Below are 21698 nucleotides of genomic sequence, written 5' to 3'. Positions count from 1 at the left end.
CATCAGCTGGACCAGTCCGTCTGTGTGCGAGTGGACCACAAAACCGCAAATCTGAATTCCTGTGCTGTTACTGCCTTCAACAAGTCGTAATTTCGGGGAAAAACTTGGACTTGGACCAGACGACGGGCGCAAACACTTGAACTGCAATTTTGGCCCCCAGCTGCCGGAGGCAATAGAGGGTGTTGCAGAACTGCAGGGGTTAACGTGAGCGGGGAAGACAATTTAAAAGTGCATTACTTTTCCAACAGAGTGACTCTGGCTGGTTGCTTGGCTGTGAAAGTGTGTGGAGTGCCCACACGATTGTTGAAATGTTGGGGAAAATTAGTTTGACGATGTGTGGCGTGGGCAGGGATTTTCATTCAGAACAAATTTGAGGGGTTTGACAATTGAAAAAAAAGTCTAGTTACATATTAGATGAACCTATATCCAGGACTAAAAACAAATAAGCATAGGAAACTTGAAAAGAAATGTTAAATTTTCCTCTCAACCCATCTACGGATGAAACGAAAACTAGTTCTCAGCGAAAAAGTAGTTCACTCTGACATTTCTCTCTTCCTACTTGCACTTTTCCAAAACTTCCTCACTCAGAAAATCCAGCATGCGTGCATGTTTGCAGCAGAAGCGAGTAAAAAAAAACAAGTTCAAAGCACGTGCACGAGTTACAATCATTAAAATTTTATGTTTAGTTTAACCTCAAAGGGCCGTGCATCGCTGCCCATCAGCAGATGAACTACTCCACCCCATCTAGGGAAAATTTCAACGTTTTTCACGCTACTTTCCCGAAGGCCAGGGCAAAATGTGGTTAAAAGATAGCTCCTGGCGCCGCCAGGTTCAGAATTGCCCAAGCGAGTCGGTAACTTAAACGGATTTCTGATTAAAAGTTTTTTCGCCCTCCCATCAGCACACAAACACACACACCGGTAAAAGCCGGAGTGAATAAATCATGCCATGTTTACATTTTTGGCTGAAACGGTGAGATTTTACGTTTATTTTGTTCCAACCTCCCAAAAATTTCGGAAAAGCCGCTCGAAAGAAAAACATCATTTGCGAAAGTTTTTCCCTCAACCGGGGATCGAATCCTTTTTCCACGCGCAATAAATTCCTTCGGCGGTCGAAACGGGGCGAAAACATTTCTGTTTGTTTTTGAGGAGGGGTAGGGTGGCGTGGCTAACATAGCTTGAAAGATTTTCGACCCTCCTTCCTGTTTTTGGTGAAAAATTTGCCGAAAGGAGTGCCAAAGTTTTGGCCTACCGAAAATTAACCGAATAATTTGCACCGAACCGAAACTGTGGGTTTGTGTGGGAAATAAAAGTTGGTGGCCCCTCCCCCCACAGTGTGGGTGGCGGCACGTGGCCACCCTGGTTGTTAATTGTTTGTTGTTTGGAGGAGAAATTTGGATACGCAAGGGATTTCGGTGATTAATCAAAAATCGAAAATTTGGTTTTACGGCGATCTTGGGAAAATGTTTGATTGCTAAAAACTTTATTTGCTCCAAATTTTTAAAGGATTTTTCTTTTGTCTTTTGATCAAAAATCCAGGAAAACTCAGTTAACTTTTCTCTAGCATTAAAAGAGCAAGAAAACTGAGACAAACTCTTTCAGATTTTTACAAGACACAGCAATTGTATTTTTCTCAGACATGCTACAGAATACAGCTTTCATATAAATAGTCGAATTTAACACAAAATGGTTTTGTACAAAGCAGAATTTTACGAACATTTTTGTTATCTTGATGTTGATCTTAAAGGCAAGTGATTAAAAACATCCAAGAATTTTGCAATTTGTTTAAGTTCGGATTTATACTATCTGTAATTGTCAATTTATAAATTGATCTTTTGAAAGGTATATTTTTAAATTTAAAAAATAACTCGATAAATCAGAAAATTTACGAAAATGGTCAAAAGATTAATACTACTTTAGAGAAAGGGAAAGAGGTTTGCCGGTTGATTACGCTTCATAGAAAACAGCTTTTTCTATGGAGCAATTCTCTGAGATTTCGGTCATTCGATTTTGTCTGTATTTTTTAATCCGGCTGAAACCTTTTTGGTGCCTTCGGTGTGCTCAAAGAAGCCATTTTGCATCATTAGTTTGTCCATATAATTTTCCATACAAATTTGGCAGCTGTCCATATAAAAATGATATGTGAAAATTCAAAAATCTGTATCTTTTGAAGTAATTTTTTGATCGATTTGGTGTCTTGGGCAAAGTTGTAGGTATGGATATGTACTACACTGAAAAAAATGATACACGGTAAAAAAAATGGTGATTTTTTATTTAACTGTTTGTCACTAAAACTTGATTTGCAAAAAAACACTATTTTTAATTTCTTTTATTTTTTGATATGTTTTAGAGGACATCAAATTTCATTTCAAAAAATCGAAAAATTGGTCGCAAAAATTTTTAAATTTCATTTTTTGGATGTAAAATTGAATTTGCAATCAAAAAGCACCTTAGTGAAATTTTGATAAAAGGCACCGTTTTCAAGTTATAGCCATTTTTATGTCACTTTTTTTCAAAATAGTCGCAGTTATTGATTTTTTAAAAATAGTGCCCCTTTTTGCCCACTTTTGAAAAAATCATTTTTGAAAAGCTGAGAAAATTCTCTATATTTTGCTTTTTCGGACTTTGTCGATACGACGCTTAGTTGCTGAGATATTGCCATGCAAAGGTTTAAAAACAAGAAAATTGATGTTTTCTAAGTCTCACCCAAACAACCCACCAGTATCTAATGTCGATATCTCAGCAACTAATGGTCCGATATACAATGTTAAAATATAAAACATTCGTGAAATTTCCCGATCTTTTCGAAAAAAATATTGATACTAGTACTCGAAAATAACATTTGAAAAGGGCGTAAGGTATTAAAATATTTTTTTTATTTTGCAATTTCAAAATTACTGTATCTCGAAGCCGTTGCGTCGTATCAAAAAGTGGTCAAAGACAAACTTGTAGGAAATTGTACGGACTTTCTGAAAAAAAATACACTGAAACAAAAATACACGCCACTTCTATGAGATTTTCTGATTTTTAAGTCTAAAACTGAAATTACAAAGTGATGTCACTTTTTTTTCGTCCAAAATTTTTGAGGAAATAGCCTAAGATGTTACAAAAAGATTAACGAAAAATGCAGGATGGTATGTCTCTCCTAAAAAAAATACAAAAATCATTTACTAAACGCCAAAATTTTTAAAAGCCGGTAGTAGGAATCGATTCCCCAGTTTCCATATTGACGATTGTCCTATGTCCAATCCTTGGGAAGATACAGCGGTATTAAAAATAAAAATTAAAAAAAAATGGGTTTTTTGGTGGTTTTTAGCAATTTTTATATGACAGACTTGGTTTCTCGTAAATATTTTTACCGGAAAGCTCGTCCAATTTCCCATGAGTTTGCCTATGACAGCTTTTCAATTTGACTCGTTTTGATTTCTGTAAGCCCTTACATCCAATTGAAATGCTCTCAAAGACAAAATCATGGGAAATTGGACGAGCTTTCCGGTAAAAATATATACGAGACTGAAAACCCAAGACTGTCATATAGAAATTGCTAAAAACCACCAAAAAACCCATTTTTTCAACATTTTTATTTTTAAAACCGCTGTATCTTCCCAAGGATTGGACATAGGACAATGGTCAATATGGAGACTTTTATGTAAAATTGTCTGGGGAATCGATTCCCACTACCGGCTTTTAAAAATTTTGACGTTTAGACCACTTTTCAAAAAAACAATTTTAGTAAATGATTTTTGTATTTTTTAAGGAGAGACATACCATCCTGCATTTTTCTTTATTCTTTTTGTAACATCTTAGGCTATTTCCTTAAAAATTTTGAACGAATAAAAATCGTTACATCACCTTTAAATTTTAGTTTTAGACTAAAAAATCTGAAAATCTCATAGAAGTAGCGTGTATTTTTCAGTGTTTTTTTTTCAGAAAGCCCGTCGAATTTCCTACAAGTTTGTCTTTGACCACTTTTTTATACGATGCAACGGCTTCGAGATACCGTAATTTTTAAATTGCAAAATACAAAAATATTTAAATACATTACGCCCTTCTCAAATGTTATTTTCGAGTACTATTGGCTTCATATACACAAAAATGTCTTATATAGGCCTAGGATAACATGTCTACAATGTTTCATTGAAATCGGAGAGGGTCGGGTACAAATTGAGGGTGACGATTCTCGAGATTTCAATTTCCCGGGAATCGAGAGTAGAGTTTGGACATTTCCCGGGAATTCCCGGGACCCGGGAGTTTTTTTTGACTATGCCAATAGTGCCAAAAATTCAAAATGAAAAGTAATAAATTTGTTTGTTTTCAATGAATTCAATTACAATTAATTCATACTAATTCTATAAAACGTTAATTTAAGTAGCATCATTATTTTGAGGAACTTTATAAAACCTTTTGATTTTTTTCTGAATCTGCAAATAAAAAATCGTTTCTTGAGCATTTTAAGGCTCGAAATTGTAGTTTAAAATATTTACGAATCTTAATTCGAACTAATGATTTTTCAAAATTTGCACAAACTCGTTATTAGATTTTTGTAAAAAAAAAATAACTAATACAACTTATACAGCTTACATTTCATTTCCTAGTACCGGGAATTCAGCAATATGATAACAGCGACTCAAAACAACAAATTAAACTGTTTTTTTTTGTAATTTTTAAGGGTAACCGAAATATTCATTGAAGAAATATTTCAGTTATCAGGAAAACCCAAATATTCACAAAAAATAGATTATGAGGATTGATATTCTCGAGAGATGATATGGAAATCGAAGTTAACTTGAAAAAGCTTGTCCCTCTTAGAAAAAACTTTAAAAAATTATATTTGAAAATAAAATATTTGATATCATTTCTGGGTGCAACCGCTTAATATTTTTAAGGTAAATTTTGGGCTCCCTTTTTTTTGGCTTCTCTCAATAAAAGTTATTGGAATTTTTGACAAATTAAAATTTACACTTTCTGAATAAGAAGGTAAGAGAAGCATTGGTTTATTCGAACTTGAACATCAAACATTGAACATTCAATGTTCTAAACAATTTTGAGTTTTTCAAATGTTTTTTTTCTGATTAGGTTATATAATTTTGCTTCGATGTTTATAAGTTTGAAATTTCCCAGGAGTCTCGACCGAAATTCCCGGGAATCGAGAAGTCCAAAAATGGTCGATTTCCCGGGAATTCCCGCTCGTCACCCTCTAGGTACAAAAGTACCAGAAAAATCCTGATTTGAGCTGGAATTGCTCTATATTACAATATTATAACCTAAGCAGCTTTAAATAATCAAGCTCAAGTTGAAGCTCTTCCAGCACGTAAAGCCTGAATCATCAAGTTTCACCAGCCTGATCATCTGAAATTTTCCCTTCAACCTGCTCCTACTTTGTGACATTCCACCTTGGCCATTCTAAGGGACTCCCTAGTTCAAGCCACCCGCACTACATTTAAAGAGACAATGTTGCGCCCGAGATTCGCCTTTTCTCGCAGCAAATAAAAAGTAAAAGCTAGAAAAGAGGTACCGGGGGGAAATGGCACTCCGCCCGCGATAATTGAGTACTTAACCGGTAGCTGGTAGTCCCATTAGATGTCCCATTACCCGGCGGCCAGGCGCACGGATTTATTCCGAGCTCATTTCACTTCCGTTCGCTGGTTGGGGAGACCACTTCACCGTGGTGGTGCCCGGGCATTACGAAGGACTTCATAATGGTTAACTGCTAAATAACAATAGACTTGTGCTTGCTTTCTCCCTGTAAAGGGGGCCAACGACGTCTGTTGGATGCTCGTTATCACACGGGCAGCTTCCGGCCCTGCAGTTGGAACCATGTTGGAAAGTAAATATCGATTTCCAGAGAAGTGTTGACTGAAAGCAACAGTTACCTTGAATCGTCTTATTTTACAAATGGAGCAATGTTTAAAAAGTACATGGCAACTTAAAAGCAGCACGATCAAATTTGAGAGGAATTTGCTCATCGAGAGCGTTTTCCTCTCAAGCTGAATATAGTTTGGTTGAACCCCGGTCATGAAAAGTCACTATCAGATAAGAGTAAATTGCTCCCAAATCAGGTGCGCTTTCCTCCCAATTGAACCCAGTTGAACGCCACGATATGACAAGCAGTATGTATAAATTGATTGAGATATCGTAAGATTGGGTTTGTGATTGACACGTGGATTGATAACTCTAGAGCGATTTCCTCTTTGCTTGAGAGGAACTCCTCTCAATCCAAATCGGGAGTGTTTGGCCTCGACTGTAAAACGGAAAAAAATCGAAACAGATCCGTAACGAGCAGCTTTCAACCCTTACTCCTGAACGGTGGGTGCTCTTCCCGTAGTTCCGGTCTGCGGCCGTCAAACCGCGCTCAACTCTCCGAAGGATCTGGGGGTCGCGACCGGTAATTAATTCAATTAAATATTTACCTACAAGTGAGGGAGAGAGGAGCGCGAAACATTTCATCCTGTACGCCCCTGAACGGCAATCATTAAGCTAACCGCTGAATCCGAACATTATTGTTCCCTGCTGAACCCGCACGGAGTTCTGGGGCGTTCAACACGAGCTCCTCAACTGCTTTACTGACGCTTTTTTTTGCCCGGCTCTTCCTGTTGCTTTTCTGCTCCATGAATAAATAAACATGGAAGCATAAATTATGATTTTAATAAATTTTTATAATTTCTGCTTGCCTAGGCTAAACCTTGGCCAATGTTGCATGACTGTTCTTGCTGCTGCTATCAGACCGCCGGACCATTCCGGTTGAGCACAAAAACAGATTACCTACCGAACACGGAGGTGGATAACCGGTTCACCTTGCGAGAGCAGTGCAAAATGGTCTGCAAGAAGTCCCCGTGTAACTTGTGGGGAGCTCTTTTTGCACAACCATTTTTTTTTTTTAGTTTCTGGGCCAGGATCCCGCACAGACAAAAGCAGGCAGTCAGGCAGGATCATGAATTGTTGATGAGGCTCGTGCGCACTACGGAGCAAACCTCCACGTCGGTGTTTGCGGGCGTTCGACTGTTGTATGTTACTACATACTTTTGCATGTAGGTACGCGGTTCTCGGTACTCTTTGGAGGGAACTAGACTGAATAAGGTAGCAAGCAAACAGGCGGAACAGAAAATAAAAATACAGTTCCCCCGGATGTGTGTGGCCATGGCCAGGCATCCAGGGTTATAATTACCGACGAAAATCCACGTGAATATGGGTTGCGGGAAAGTGGGTTCCAAGGTGAGAGGCTTACCTGCAAGGAGAAAGAAAGAAGAAAAAAATTGGATTAGTACATGTTGGAGGAGGGTTTGACGGGAAAACAAAAAGGAGAAACTAAGTAGGTTTACTCTACTACACTTAATTATGCAGGAAAAAACTAAATTTTATTATTTATAAAATATGTTTGAAGAAGAAATCAGATTCACGCCATGAATAATAAATTATATGGTTTTCTAGTGTAATGCTGAAGCAATTAACATTGTTTTGCTTCATTTGATTTCATAGTTCTCCAGAACTCGGCATACTTAACTTAAAAGTTTTTCTTGATGCATGCATGCATTTAAAAGTTTTTATTTCATTCTTGTAAAGTGAAAAGCAATTTCGGAGTGCAAAGATTATTTATAAATTAGTTTTTAAAGATTATTATCAAAGTTGTATGTCAAAATTATAAAATTACAGCCAATTCATAAAATTTCAACTATACAAATTCCTCCATTTTCTGTAAGCGTTGAGTACGGTATGTCCACGCATCCTTCCTCCCCTGTAGACTCTGTAAAATGTGATTCGTTCTCAGAATCCTCTCTGCGGTAAACACAGCGCAGTAGGGCTGGCCATTTTTTTAAATGCATTTTTGGGTGTTCTCGAATGTTGCGCAAACTTTGTGGGGGCCTTCCCTATGACCAAATAAACTATTTTGTGTGATTAGTTCATCCATACAAGTCTCCATACAATTTTGGCTGCTGTCCATACAAAAATGTCTTCGGCAAAGTTGTAAGTATTGTTGAGGACTTTTGAGAAAAAAATAGGTACACGGAAAAAAAATTAAGATTTTTTTATCAACTTTTTTTTCACAAAAACTCAATTTCCCAAAATACGTATCTTTTGATTTTCGAGATTTTTTGATATGTTTTACGGGACGAAAATCCGCAACTTTTGAGCCATAGAGAAACATGGTCAAAAAATCTGCTGCCGAGTTATGAATTTTTGAAAAATAGGGATTTTTGGAAAAAATCGAAGTTTCATGAAGTTTAACATTATTTTTTAATGCAAAATTGAATTTGCAATATAGAAGTACTTTACAGATTTTTTGATAAAGGGCTCCTTTTTCAAGATATAGCCACCGAAAGTTTGATTTTAGCGAAATATTTGCAGTTTTTCAATTTTTAAAAATAGCTTATTTGGTCATAAGGAAAGCCCCCACAAAGTTTAAGTCAAATCAAAAAATACAAAAAATAAAAGTGGTCGAAATCGGCCGATTTCGTAGAGAGTTGCTCATTTGCTAGATTCTTGTTTTTTTTTGCAGACAAATACTTTCATCGCAATATTGTGTTTGAATCCCAAAGAATCAATTCGGTTACATGTTTTTTTCATAAATAATAATTAGCAATATTCACTCTCAATCAAAAAATGGTATGTTTTTCTGTTTTTTTTTTATATTTTCAAAATTTTTAAGAAAAAGTGTCCCATAAGAAAAAAAAATCATTCAAGCAACGCTACTTTGATATTTTATACGATCCAATTATTTCAGAAAAGCAGTGAAAAGTTGTATGTTATGAAATATTTAGAATAAAAAAACAGGCACTAAGCACTATGATGGCTTGAGACATCAGGGCCTCAGTGGTAAAATTGGCAGTGCGTCTCAGTAACAATGAGGAGGTTGCGGGTTCAAGACCCGCCTGGAGCCCGGAGATTTTTTTGCCTCGTGGATCATTTGGATAACGTCATGATTCGAAATCCGGACACTTAGTACCATAATATTTTTGTTATAGCTGCCAAAAAATTATGTAATGAGTTGGAAATGTAGAAACATCATCAGGATTTAGTATAAACAGTCAGTTTTAAGAGAATTCATGCAAAATATGTATTTTCTAACAATTTTTCATCAGAATTTGAAAATTAAAATGACTTGTTGTGCTTCGAATCCCGGACACTGTTAAAAGCTGATTCGAAATCCGGACACTTTTGCTTCGAATTCCGGACACTCGATTTTGTTTATGAATCTCACAAATTTGGACTGAAATGTTAGTGAATGGCATTCTTTAGGTCACAAATAAGCTGTTAACATCAAAACAATCGATAGTTTATATAAAAATTTGCTAGAATTTAAGGAAATCAAAAACATAAATTTCTGCTTTGCCTTCCCGGTGCTTCGGACGCCTATGAAATATTTCCGTTGAAATGTTTCGCATTTTTGGTAAACTTATAATTTTATTTTATTTAATTGTTTTGGCATTAACTACAGCGTTCAAACAAACATTAAATGAAAGTTGATGTTAGAATTCATCAAATAACACAGTTTTGACATTCATAATGCGAACTTATATCCAAATAATTGATAAAACAAGTTGAAGTGTCCGGGTTTCGAAGCGTCCGGGAATTCGAATCATGACGTTACCAACAGTCCTTGTTTCTTTCGAATATCGTCGCTCTCCAATTATCCAAAAATAATAATTTGAGCAGTAGAAGTTTACTCTATTTTTTTGTCTTAACAGAATTCAAAATTAGGAATTAAAAATAAAAATATCAAATTGTATATTTTCAATTGGTGTTATTGAATATGTATATTATAAAGATAAATTCACATGCAAAATATAAATGGTGATAAGATGCAAAAATATAATAAATATAATATAATATCGCAAGGAAAACTTTCTCATCAATCTTATTCTTTATAGTTATAGTTTAAAGTAACAAAATGCATATTTAAAGCTAGTGACAAAAAAGTTGAAATAATAATAAGTTGTAACGATTCTTACCACGTAGCACCGCAAATCGTGTTTTAATAGTTTTCAAAGCTTCCACTTTCCTAATTACTTTATCGTTTCTGGAAAAGCAAACCGCAACGAAAAAAAAAACAGGACTCACTCAAGTGCAATCCGCCGACACGCAAACCTTTCGCGCAATGTTCGTTCCCCCCAAAACGCATCCAACTGCATCCGGAGCGCAAAGACTTCAAGTCCCGCGCCAAGAAATGGATTCTTCACGGGAAAACTACCAAAGATAAATAAATTAATAGCGAAACATAATTTGAGCACGTTCGCTTCGACGTGGGACTACGCTTCGAGTTGAACGGGAAAATGCGCGCGCTCCGCGCGTTGTCCCACGTCAAGTCCCAGTCCAAAATGTAATTAGTTGGCAAAGTCTGATGTTCAGATGTTGGCGCGGAAAAGTACGCGCCCGGGCACGGGCCAAGAAAAACAAGACTTTCGTCGAGGATGACTCGATTGACTGACTGACGGGCAGACAGACTGACTCGCGAAGTAACCGCAGTCAGTGCCTAGAAGTGTGTGTAGAGCAGCGCATCAGCAGCAGCGGTTCAGGCAAGCGTAAACAAACAGCACCTTTCGACAAGTTGTTTGAGAATCCGGTGCATGCCAGGAAAATCTGCGATGCAGAAAGTGGGGGGAAAACCGTGCTTTATGCTCCAGTTGAGGCTGGAGGGATGTTTGGTTGCGAGATATGTAGGATTACAATTTTGAACTCGATCAATAACAGAGAAGGTTGAGTATGTGTTTTGGACGGATTTTCTAGGATCTTCAGGCAGTTGTATGACATGTTTGGGACATCGATTTTTCCGGTACCTGCTTGTGTAGTAGACTTTGTGGGTCTTAATGCACTGCCCATAATTGAAAATTCGGCTATTATGCCAAATCAAGTATTCCGAGAAAAACGCGTTTTAGTGTTTGACACAAAATCTCCGTCAAGGCAATTTCCCATAAGAGTGGCATATTAGCCGTTTGGTTTTTCGTATCGGCAGCCAAGTCTAGACACTATTTCAGTAAAATTCAAGTTCCAGAAGATGCGTTGGAACGTCCTCTACCACCTGGTGCTAATATCTCGTTTTTGCCAAAAGTGGATATTAGCCGTTTTTTTCAATGGTGGGCAGTGCAGTAATTGGTCCCCAAAGTAGACCGCTGATGACGGTAGTGAATGTAACTTTGTATTAGAAATGTCAAGAAACCTCCATAAAGGTTCTGAAAGCATATCTATTGTTCTCACCGTAATCGTTCGCGATATTGATCGAGTTCAGAGTAACGACGCAAATCTTAACGGCTTAACCATCGCGCTAGTTCTCTGCAAGGCCAATCTTCGGGGGGGGGGCGATCCCAACCTTCAAAGTAGACTCTCGCCCCTCACACCTATAAACCATAATTGCCGAGCCATGATTGCAGTAATTGCCACTTTAGCACGAAGCCCATAATGGAGAATTTCTGCACAAAATGAGCTCAAGAAAAAGGCGTCGGGCACCAGCGAACCGAAAAACTCCCAACATAACTGCTCCTTCCCCATCCCCCAGGTGATCCACATTTATGAGTTAAGGCTCAGCTCCCTTTTCCGCGCGCAACTTCAATTAATCGTTGCATCTCACTCTCTCATCCAGGTTAGGTTGTGCAACAGTCTAGAACCGGAAATGGCATGGTCAAGCTTCGTGCAAATTAATGGACCCTTCTTGCACCGCACCCTGCTCCTTCGCGGCTACTCCAAGTGGCGATCTCATACATTATGATTGCACCTTATTTGCGAGCCCGTCAAGGTGAAAAGGGTCGGACCTCGTTGCGAAAGGTGCATCGAGTTGTGCGCGTCTTATCGTGCTAGGAACGTTGCAGCTGAAGACAGCTGAAAGTTGGATATTGAACACGATCAATATCAATGAGCTTGGAGCATGCATCAGCATGACATCTTCATCTAGGGAGTTCAAAAAATGCTTCTCAAATACGGACTTCCAAGTTGAGAGAATTCCTACGATATTCAGTGAGTAGTTGACATATTCAAGGTAAGTGATCAGTTGATCCATGTTGTAGATGCGAGATTTGGTATGTACATTTTACATTTAAGCTAACTCTGTCAACCTGTCAATTATAACTGACTTGAAAGTCAAAAGCTGGAGCATCTTCTAGTAACTACTTAGATTAACATTTTGGAAGATTAGAGTTTATGAGTTATTCGCTCTACAGCATTGCCTTGGCGTTCTGGATTGCGAGATTTCTTCTTGAAACTAAGTGTCCGAAGGGATTCGAACTGACGACCTTTGGATTGTTAGTCCAACTGCCTACCAGCGACTCCACCGAGGTAGGCCTAGGGAGACGACTCCTACACGATCACACTCTGTACAAATCACAATCCTTTAGTAATATCAAGCGTCTAGTCGTAACCTTTACCCTTAGGTTGGTTAAAAGACCCACTCTGTTCCAACCAACATTTATAATGTTCTACCGGCAAAGCCTAAGAGGCCACATCCTCTCACCATCAGCAACTATACATCACGTAACCGAGCGTCGTCTATTTTACGAGTGTTAAACATAAATTTTACTGGCAAACTACCTTTCTATCTCGCCTCCCCCCATTGCTCTCCCCACTTCAGCAATCCCAACGGGATCCGCTCCGCCGGAAAACCACCACGAGCTCCGGAAGCTCAACCCGACGAGGAGAGAGCTTCGGAAGTCATGAACTACCTGGCGCCAGTAGTCCCCCGTGTAATAATTAACGAGACCTCAAATCTGCGGCGCCCGGGCTCTCTCCAGGTTAGCCGCGGGCCATTCCGGCCCTGAGCACGTTCCGGAGCGGCTCCCGGACTAGTCGTCATGGGTACACACGTCATAAATTTCCGTTTTTCTTCCACGGCTGTGGGTTTCTTGGCAGGGAAAGCAGGTGCTCTGGAGGAGGCTGCTTAAGGATCCACTTAAGGGGGGGAGCTTAGGGGAGAAGAAAGTTTCGTTTTTGTGGCTTTTCAAGGAAGGAGAGCTATCTACCTAGCGGAAAGTAAAAAGGCTTTTTTATCAGGGTACTTCATGTTTTGTTAGTGATTGATAAGAATTGTTCATTTTGTTAAATAAAACTCATCTCAACTATTAAGCTTGTGGTGTTCAAATGAATTAATTCAGTTGATTGAAGCATCGCTCTTTCTTGAGGTTATACAGAACGAAAAGGCTTAAGAAAACATTTGCAATGTTTATCAGAGTTCGGTATCGCTACCGTACCGTGACCTGAACAAATGTACAGTAATTCATGACCTTTCTCTTCTGAACAAACGAACCTCCTGAAGAAGAATGTCAACCTCCGCCAGGACACGAACACGGCCCGGCTAGTGACACCGTGCCGGGGCTACTTTAAACAAACATTACCGACAAATTATCTCTCCGGGGGAGGACGACCCTCCCACTCAGAAGTCGGAACAAGAGGCAGAGAAAAAAAAAGTACATGAAAGGTAATTAGGGTGTCCCCGTTTCGGCGACGGCCATTTCTCGTTAACGAGAATGTGACTTTTCATCCCTCCGTGTCCAGCATCCAAGGGGCAAGAGGGCAGGACACTGCTGTCTGCCGGGGAGAATCAACATCTGTGTCGAGATGAGAGCGATTAGACGCGTTTCCGTGACCTCGCTATCCCCCTGGAAAGGTTAGAGTGTTTTGAGGAAACCAAGAAGGGATGCTTTTTTTAATTGGACGATGAAAGTGGTTGGAAGTAAGGCGTTTAAGGATTTTGGCAGCTTTAAATTTAGATTCTAGTCAAGTGGTCAAGTTTGAATCTCCTTAAAATGAGGAACATTTGTAACGTTCACCAGGATTAGACATCGCTAATGCACCTATGTTAGTTTGCAAATCAGTCAAACTGTCAATAAAATAACATTTTTGTTTTAAATTCAACTTTCCAACTCTTCATACACGCGCAACACTCTACCTAGGAATTTCTCGGCCAACTTTTTGCAACTCCACCACTATATTATTAAAATTTTCAAAATAATTATGAACACTGCTGACCACGGTAACACGACCAGCGGATGATGTGCTTTTAATCCTTCCGCCACCCCCCTGGGAAAACTATTTCCACCAATCCACAAAGTTTTGGCTCATATGTGGCCATGTAAGAGTTGAATTTCCCGAGGGACTCTCCATCCCTCAAAAGCTGGCGGAATTCCATCACTTCGGGGCGCCAAAACCTAACACAAATAATTAATTAAATGAAATTTTAATCTTTCATAGAGTTAATTAAATTCATTTTCGAAGCCGAACTAGGGGGGCTCACTCGCAATTTAGGAGCTGCGACCCATTATGAGCTAATAACCTGGAACATGAAGAGTTGGTCCGGGGGGGTTAGAAAAGGGGTGTTTACGTGGAGGCATTACTAAATTTCATTATGTGTGACCTAGGCTCCGGGAAGTCCACATATTTGCATAGACTCACATACATTCGTTTGTGTCCCCACAAATACAGGGCCCGAAATAGGATTAAAATTTCAACTTTAAAAGCGACCGGAACGACCCAGAAAACCCGGGCACGGTGTGAACCAACGGGAAATTGGGACATTAATTTTTCAATCTCTGACCGGAATCGGGCGTGATGAGCGTTACACCTCGACAACAAAGTGTTACACAAAACGCACACATGGGTTGACTTGGTGTGGGTGGACATGTTGGGAAGTTTGCTACAATTTCCGGTGCAAATAGGCGGGGCGGCGTGCAAATGACCTGGGGACGATACGAGGGAGTTCCCAATCACGGACGTGAACGCCAAGGGGGTATCTGAAAGAGATAGTATTTCGATACTATTTCGAAAATGTCTAGTCTAGAGAGTTCGCGCATTTAATGGGGTAAGTTTGGTATTAACTGAGTAAGTATTTAGTGGATCCCGAGTGCAGTTTGGCGTTTGGTAAGTACATTTTGAATATTCTAACTAACCCTTTGTCAAACTGTCACAATTCAGTCAATATGTCAAAACTAACTAGCACTGGAAACATAGGCTCTTAATTAAACAAGGATTCGTACATGTCGGTATGCGTAGCTCCCACACGTACAACCTACTCATGCATCACTAATCAATTTCAATTAATTATTTACCAATCACGGGAGTAATTTGCGCTAGTATGTGTGTTCGCTCCCTGGTTTACGCTTGACCCTTTATTAGTGAGTAACCAGAAGTACCGAACTAATCGACTGCAAATCTGATACTCTTCAGCCTTGCAACCCTCAAAAGACTATCAGTGCAGAGCGCCTGCAACATGATATCCAACTAGATTGCGCCCAATCCAGCTCAGGGTTATCCGACCGAACCGACATTAACTTGTGCACCACAGTTCGCTTCTATGTGGTCACGTGAATGGTCGTCCTGAATGCAATCCTTGCAGCGTGCAGCAGCTCCTCTTAATTAAGGATAATTGGTTAAGCTGTTTCAGTTACACACTGATCTCTCTCTTCTCTTCTCTTTCGCGCGACATTCAGCCTTCCCTTGCCGATGTCTTGCAATCTGAAAAGAAACCTAATCTTCTTGCAAGTTTGTTGTTTATTGCAAGAAGTGTGTGGTTTTTTTTTATCTTCGCTACAAGTCTTTCAATTACTGGAAGGACTTGTGCACTCCGAAGGTAAGGCTAATTGGTACACAAGTTTAGGGAACTTGTCCAATTAGTTACAACAGACTGGAAACTCTCACAAACTGTGAGCCAATCGAATGGAAGCGCATCGATTACGGAATAATTTTCCAAATTTTTCAGCATGTTAAAATTCATGGCACATTTCCTCGGCTTGTCGAGCGCAACATTGGTGGAAAAAGACTGAGAGAACTGCAGCCTGGTCAACTTTGACACAGCTGGTTGCGTTCCCAGATGAGTGACCAACGAATCGAGGAAAATCCGTTTTAATTAGGTCCCGTCGCCGAACGGCGAATCAACTGGAAGTAATTCACGGTTCGAGTTTCCAAAAATTGGAGAAAATAATGTAAATTACATCGATGCCAATTGAAGCAAGTAAAGAATTTTTCATGGATAAATCTGCTTAAACGTACCGGATGGCCTCTGGGGCATGCACTTCCGTCCGGTGTTTAATTGAAAAACAATTTAATAAACAAAACAAAAATGGTGGCGTGTAATCTCAGTTGGGAATTTTGGCCTCTACCCGGAAGCCGACCCCGTGGAAAACTCTGTTTTTTCGTCCCCAGCGGGTTGGTGCCCTTTGTGTAAATTAGTTTGATTAATTCAATATTGGTGCCCGGAGGTGTGGTCAAAGGAAAAACGGATGGGCGGAATATAATTTTCACCTGTAAACGTGCGAGTGCGAAAAGTGCACTGGTGTAAATTTTGTGTTCGATTACGGATTTCAAAGTCAAGGGAGTCCCTTTTGGAAACTATGTAAGAGTGACATTTTTCTGAGTAAGTATTTAGTGCTTCGTTCGTTCTTAAACTAACTCTGTCAATCTGTCAAAGTTCTGTAAATTTCTCAAAACTAACATAAATTATACTAAAATTTTATTCAGTGCCCACATTCCAGCCCAAATCAGTAATAAATATTTTTCGGTTACGCATATGTGCGTTTAAAAGTCCAGTTTATTTTAATTAAAATTGATCGCCGATCACCTTTTTTGAAAGCTGGACGAGGGGGGCCAATTTCGGGATGAGTCCCCGGATATGGCCGGGGATGTGCATAATTGGTTTTTCCTCAGCCAGCCAATTGTGGTCCAGCCCTGTTTGGCTTAGCTTATTAATGCAAACCTACCTGTGGGCCCACTATAAAATAGCTGGTTAGTGTGGTTTGTTGGGTGAATTGGGGGGCGCGGACAATGCAGAGCTGCAGGCGCGCATGTAATTATGGCTCGCGAACAAAGTAAACCAACAATTAAAAGATCAGTTTGCGTTTTGGTGTTTATACACGGGCCGGAACATCCCAGCGGCTGTTGCTGACTAGGTACAATGTTTGGATAATATGAACTGGTAATTGCGAGCACAAAGAGTAACTCAAATTTGAATTGTTGGAAAACAAAAAGTTAAGCGAACCTTATTAGCTCATGAACAAGCCGGTTTGAAATCTTTTTAAAATTGAAATTCCAATTTTCCGCAAAACTCACAGTACATGACGATTATCGACAAGTCTTGCGGAGATTTGACGCGCATCTCGAAAACGGACTTCAAAGTTGAGGGAGTAACTCTTCAACGTGGTTGAAGAGCTAGTCTTGTTCGAGTCTGAACTGAGTAAGTATTATACGTTCCTGACGGAAAATGAATTTGGTAAGTCCTTTTTGAACTTTTTAAATTAACGCTGTCAATCTGTCAAGTTAATATGTTAAGTAACTAATTGTTTTGTGGTGGAACGCTAGAATAAATAGAAACTTAAGAATAAGGTTACTAGCTACAACACAAAACACGCAAACACACACGCACACACAATTAGTACCTTGTTTTTACAAGAAGTGCTAGTAGTGGAAACAGTAGTAGTAATATTGGAAAGAGCAGTAGTAGAAGTGGTAGAGGCGTAGTAGAAGGCACCAGCGGCGTGGTGTGCCGGATACCGCAGTGGTGTTGTGGTAGCGTTAGCGTTAGCAGTAGTAGGTGAAAGTGACTGTTTGTTGAAGTGAGGCGGGGAGTGAGGATGGTTCGGGGTGGGCGGCGAAGAGGACGAAGACGTCGACGAGACGGTACAGTCCGAGAAGGGCAGCGCGGGCGGCGGCGCGCTGAAGAAGTCCGGCGTTGCCGGGTAGAATCCGTAGCTAGCGGGAAGTAGCGGCGCGGTGGCGTACATCGGATATTGGAGGTGGACTTGGTTGTGGTGATGGGCGTGTAACGAGGATGGTAGAATGTCGCTTGTTAATCTTACCATTGTCTCTTTGCCGGTAGGAATGATGCCGGATGAGGTGGTGGACGCGAGGCTAGGGTCGCTACCGCTCAGGGAGTTGTGTTGGCCGTTCAGGTTGATCTCGGCGGTGTACCGGCTGAGGAGCGCGGCCGTCGTGGGTGTCGGTGCGTAGTAGGTCGGTTGGTGGTGGTAGTTACAGTGGCCGCAGTAGCACAGCTGCTGGGCGGCGTTACACCCGTTGATGGTGGAGGTGACTGCTGCTGCTGCTGCCGTAGCCGGAGTGGTGTACGACGACGGAGAGGACACGAGGGAACTCGGGTACAGGGTGCAGGCCGGAGGATACTGGGAAGGTGTCGGATAGACGGGGATGGACTGCGGAGGTGGCGGACTCGAACCGATCGGCTGAGGACCTACTACGGGAGACTGCGGGAGCTGGTGCTGCTGCTGTTGCTGCGGAGGCAACGGCGGCGGTATAAAGGGGGGACAAAAGATCGGACCCGGTCGGAAATACGTGGTGACGTGAATTTTAAGATGCGGTACGAGCGTTGACGGTGAGATTCGCTTTTGCTCGCTTTGATCACCTAAGTATTTTCTTTAACTAGTTTGATTTGTCTTGATAATTGAACTCTTTGCTATAACACCCTTAAACGTCTAGATCCTTACTTGCTATCGTTATTCGCTAATTTTTGCCTTTAAAGTGTGGCGGAAATGTATAGAAAAGGATTGTCCTAGAAGTTTCGTGTAAGAGATTGTCTCAAAGATTCTACTACGATCCACCTAATGCAGATGCGGCCTCTAGACACAGAGATATGTGTAAGTGTAAATTTGATTGTTTTCTGATAGATTGTCAAGGTTTGGAAACACGACACGATTCGGTGCGATTAGTACACCTGATTGGTCTGATATAGCGATTGAATTGATTGTCAAAACGCTTTCTCCTTACTATGCTAAGATTGTCTTAACCCTACCGATTCTGTTGCTTGCGCACACTAACACGTAAAAAATTCTAGTAAACTTTAACCCTGCACAGACGCACACACGCTTACTCACTCGTCCGCTCGCGCAAAAACTCACTTAATTTTAATTATTTCCTCTGTTCTGTTTTTTTTTTTGTGTGTGTTGAACCTCGCGCTCGATCGCTCGAATTTGCTGGATTGTTTGGAAATCTAGCTTCTAAAAATACCACCGTCTTTTCTTTTCTTTATCCACACACAATCGCTCGGTTTGTATAAGACTGTGTGTGTGTTTGTTGTATATTGACTTTGACTTCTTCCAAACTGCCTGAACGTACCCCGCTTTCTGTACTATCTCTCCGTAGCCTGTTCTTCTTCTCCAGCAGGTTCGTCTAATAAGTACCTAGAGTTTTAAGGTTCCTCTACGCTCTTCCCCGTGGAACGCAAGAGTTCAAAACCACGACACACGCAGACTCGAGCTGGATCGAGAAATATATTTATTGTAATTATTTTTGATTATATATAACCGGTTTTGCTCGCTTCCCTTCCTTCTCCCGGACGTTTTGAGGAGGATTCTTCCCTTGGCCGCGGAGAAACGGGTCTCTGGACGAGGTAAGAATTTCGAGAAAGAAAAGGAATCGGAGAAAAACCTGATCTGAGCCGACTCGTCGTCGTCGTCGTCGTCGGTGAACTCTTCGCTCAAGCCTCAATGATGTGGTGTAAACAATTGCTTCTTCTGCTTGGACTTGTTCTGCTAGGTTTCCTCTGACTTCTGCTGGCTACCTCTCGCTCGTTCTATCTCTCCCTGATCTTGCACAAATCTCTTGTGTTATTATTTTCGAACTCGCTTCGACTTTTGGGCGACCTGGTCGAGACTTTGGGGTTTTGAAGAAGAAAACCGGGGGGGCTAAACTCGTTTCTTTTATGATGCCGTGAACCGTTCGATTGATATGTTGATTGTCTCTCTCTTACTCTGCGTGCGTGTCACTAAGTACTACTGGGTAATGTTGGGTTCTCCTCGCTCAATATTGCACAAAAACACCGAGTACAAGAGTTGTGGAAAAATCTTTGGTTAAAACGCTCTCTCAAAATATTTTCCCGGTTCAGCTTAATACGTAATCTCTCTCTCTTATTCGTCAACTGTTGAGCAACTGCGCGAAGCGCTTACGATAATCTCAAATCTCCTTACAAGACAAAAACTTAAAAACAAAAACAAATCTCAACAAAATATGCTCAGGTATACTTCTTTGCCCGCGATCTTAAAACTTACGCGACCTCTCAACAAAAATTGCACAACAATCTAGCGCGCTTAGCCTCTTCGCAGCTTGTCTCCCGACGTTTCGGTTCGCTTCGCGCGTGCCTTCCTCAGGGGGGCAGGGATATTCTCTCGGTAGGAGGCGGAGGAACTGGTCGGGGATCACTCTTCTACTACTTCTTGCCAACTGCTGGGCGCGGGGCGCGTTCGCAGAACCACCACACACTCTTCCTGCTCTTCCTGAAGATCTGGTGCAGGTTGCGACGCTGAACTCACTCACTTATCGCTGGCGATCGAACTCGTTGTTGACAAACGCTTGCACACACACACGGTCTTCTTACTCTTCTTGCAAACACTCTAGGTACGATACGCGCGATTGATTGATGGATGTGTGTTTCGTGCTGGTTCTCTCTTCGAGGTGTTTTTTCCAGATGAAATTCGGCCGGATTGACGCGCGCGGTTTGGAGAATGGAAACGTGTGTGAGAACCTTAGTTGTCGGAACTTTTGACGTTCACGGCGCGGCGGTACTTTCACAGAGGAAAAAACGGATATATGGTGGTTGATGTATGTGGGATATGATGAATATTGAATTGATTGAATTGATAATCGGCGAGCGCAGACGGCGTACAGAGAGAACGTTTTGCGGGAAAATCGCGTTATCGACTGAACCGAGCGTACCAGCGACGATGCGGACGACGTCCTGCTCTGCAGAAGATTCTGAACTCTTGCGGGAGCACACTCTTCGGATACACACAATACGTGCACACAATCGGATGGCGTAACTTCGGATTCGCCGTCCAGGATCGTCCGCGCTCGTTTGTTCGCACCGACCTGCCGAATCGGCCGCTCTCACTCACACCAGCGAGCGCAATCGGGGGCACCCACACCGCTCGGAACTCACACGATAGCGCTCGGAACTTCGGGAAAGGTATGCCAGGTGAGTGACCGGTGACTTCGGCTTACACGACAAGCTCTTCCTGGGAACCTTTTGCAGAGACCGTACACTTTGGTTCACTAATTTTCAATTACAGGAACCTCGATCGATCACTTCCAGAACAGATAAAGGGAACACTAACGACCGCCTCAGTACGGTGGAAACCGGAAACGTGCACACAGTGGGTACAGGTAGAAAACAGAACTAGGGGCGTAGTAGGTCGCAAAGCAAAGCAAGACTTGAAGACGGATAGCACAGACTGCTGGAGAAAAAAACGCTCCGAGAACGCGCGACACGGCTGGTTCCTCCGACACGGGTTACAACAAAACTGCTGACGGTGGCCACCGGTCGCTCAGAGGGCGCGCTTTGCTGCAGCGGGCACTCTCCGTGTGGCGGAACGCAACCCGGGAGACCCAACAGCGCGCTCCCACATACATAAACCTGCGCCGCAACCGTACCATACAACATGTATAAAGGTGCTTCTTCTACCATTCAAAAAGACCAAGACTCCCACGAAGAAGCTCCCAAGAACCGACGCTAGCGCGAGCAGGACCGCGCTCGTACACTTGTCTTGCGCACTCCGAACCCCCGGCCACATTCTCGCTCACTCCTTCTCTCCATTGTCTGTCCCGTCGCTTCTTATCCCTTCTATGTATTGTCTCTGCGCAGCTTCTTCTCCTCCGCACTCACTCTCTCGCGGGCACTCACACACCACTCGTCTTCACTTCGTGTTGCGTGGCATGCTGCGACGCGCGCACAGGTGCGAACCCCATTCTTCTGCTGCTCTTCGTGGGTTCTTCGGCTCGACACGA

At 41.5% G+C, this 21698-nt stretch overlaps 2 protein-coding genes across 3 annotated transcripts in view; both read right to left on the bottom strand.

The window, feature by feature from the left end:
- The window catches only part of LOC120416206 (polypyrimidine tract-binding protein 2), a 325004-nt gene extending 303794 nt beyond the window's left edge, over window positions 1-21210 (bottom strand). For both annotated transcript variants that reach the window (XM_052706202.1, XM_039577967.2), the window contains exon 1: window positions 17765-21210. In XM_052706202.1, coding sequence (XP_052562162.1) covers window positions 17765-17767 — 3 coding nt within the window. In that variant the 5' untranslated portion in view covers window positions 17768-21210. The remainder of the gene's footprint in view (window positions 1-17764) is intronic.
- Window positions 3988-21698, bottom strand: part of LOC128092307 (uncharacterized) — a 169691-nt gene continuing 151980 nt past the window's right edge. Inside the window, exon 6 of the mRNA XM_052706208.1 lies at window positions 3988-7224. Within this exon, the coding sequence (XP_052562168.1) occupies window positions 7063-7224 (162 nt within the window). The 3' untranslated portion in view covers window positions 3988-7062. The remainder of the gene's footprint in view (window positions 7225-21698) is intronic.

This window comes from Culex pipiens, chromosome 1 (genome assembly GCF_016801865.2).
Source record: "Culex pipiens pallens isolate TS chromosome 1, TS_CPP_V2, whole genome shotgun sequence".
In the NCBI taxonomy this organism is placed as follows: Eukaryota; Metazoa; Arthropoda; class Insecta; order Diptera; family Culicidae; genus Culex; species Culex pipiens.
The sequence above is the reverse complement of the archived record's forward strand: the minus strand, read 5'-3'. Positions and strand labels throughout refer to the sequence as shown.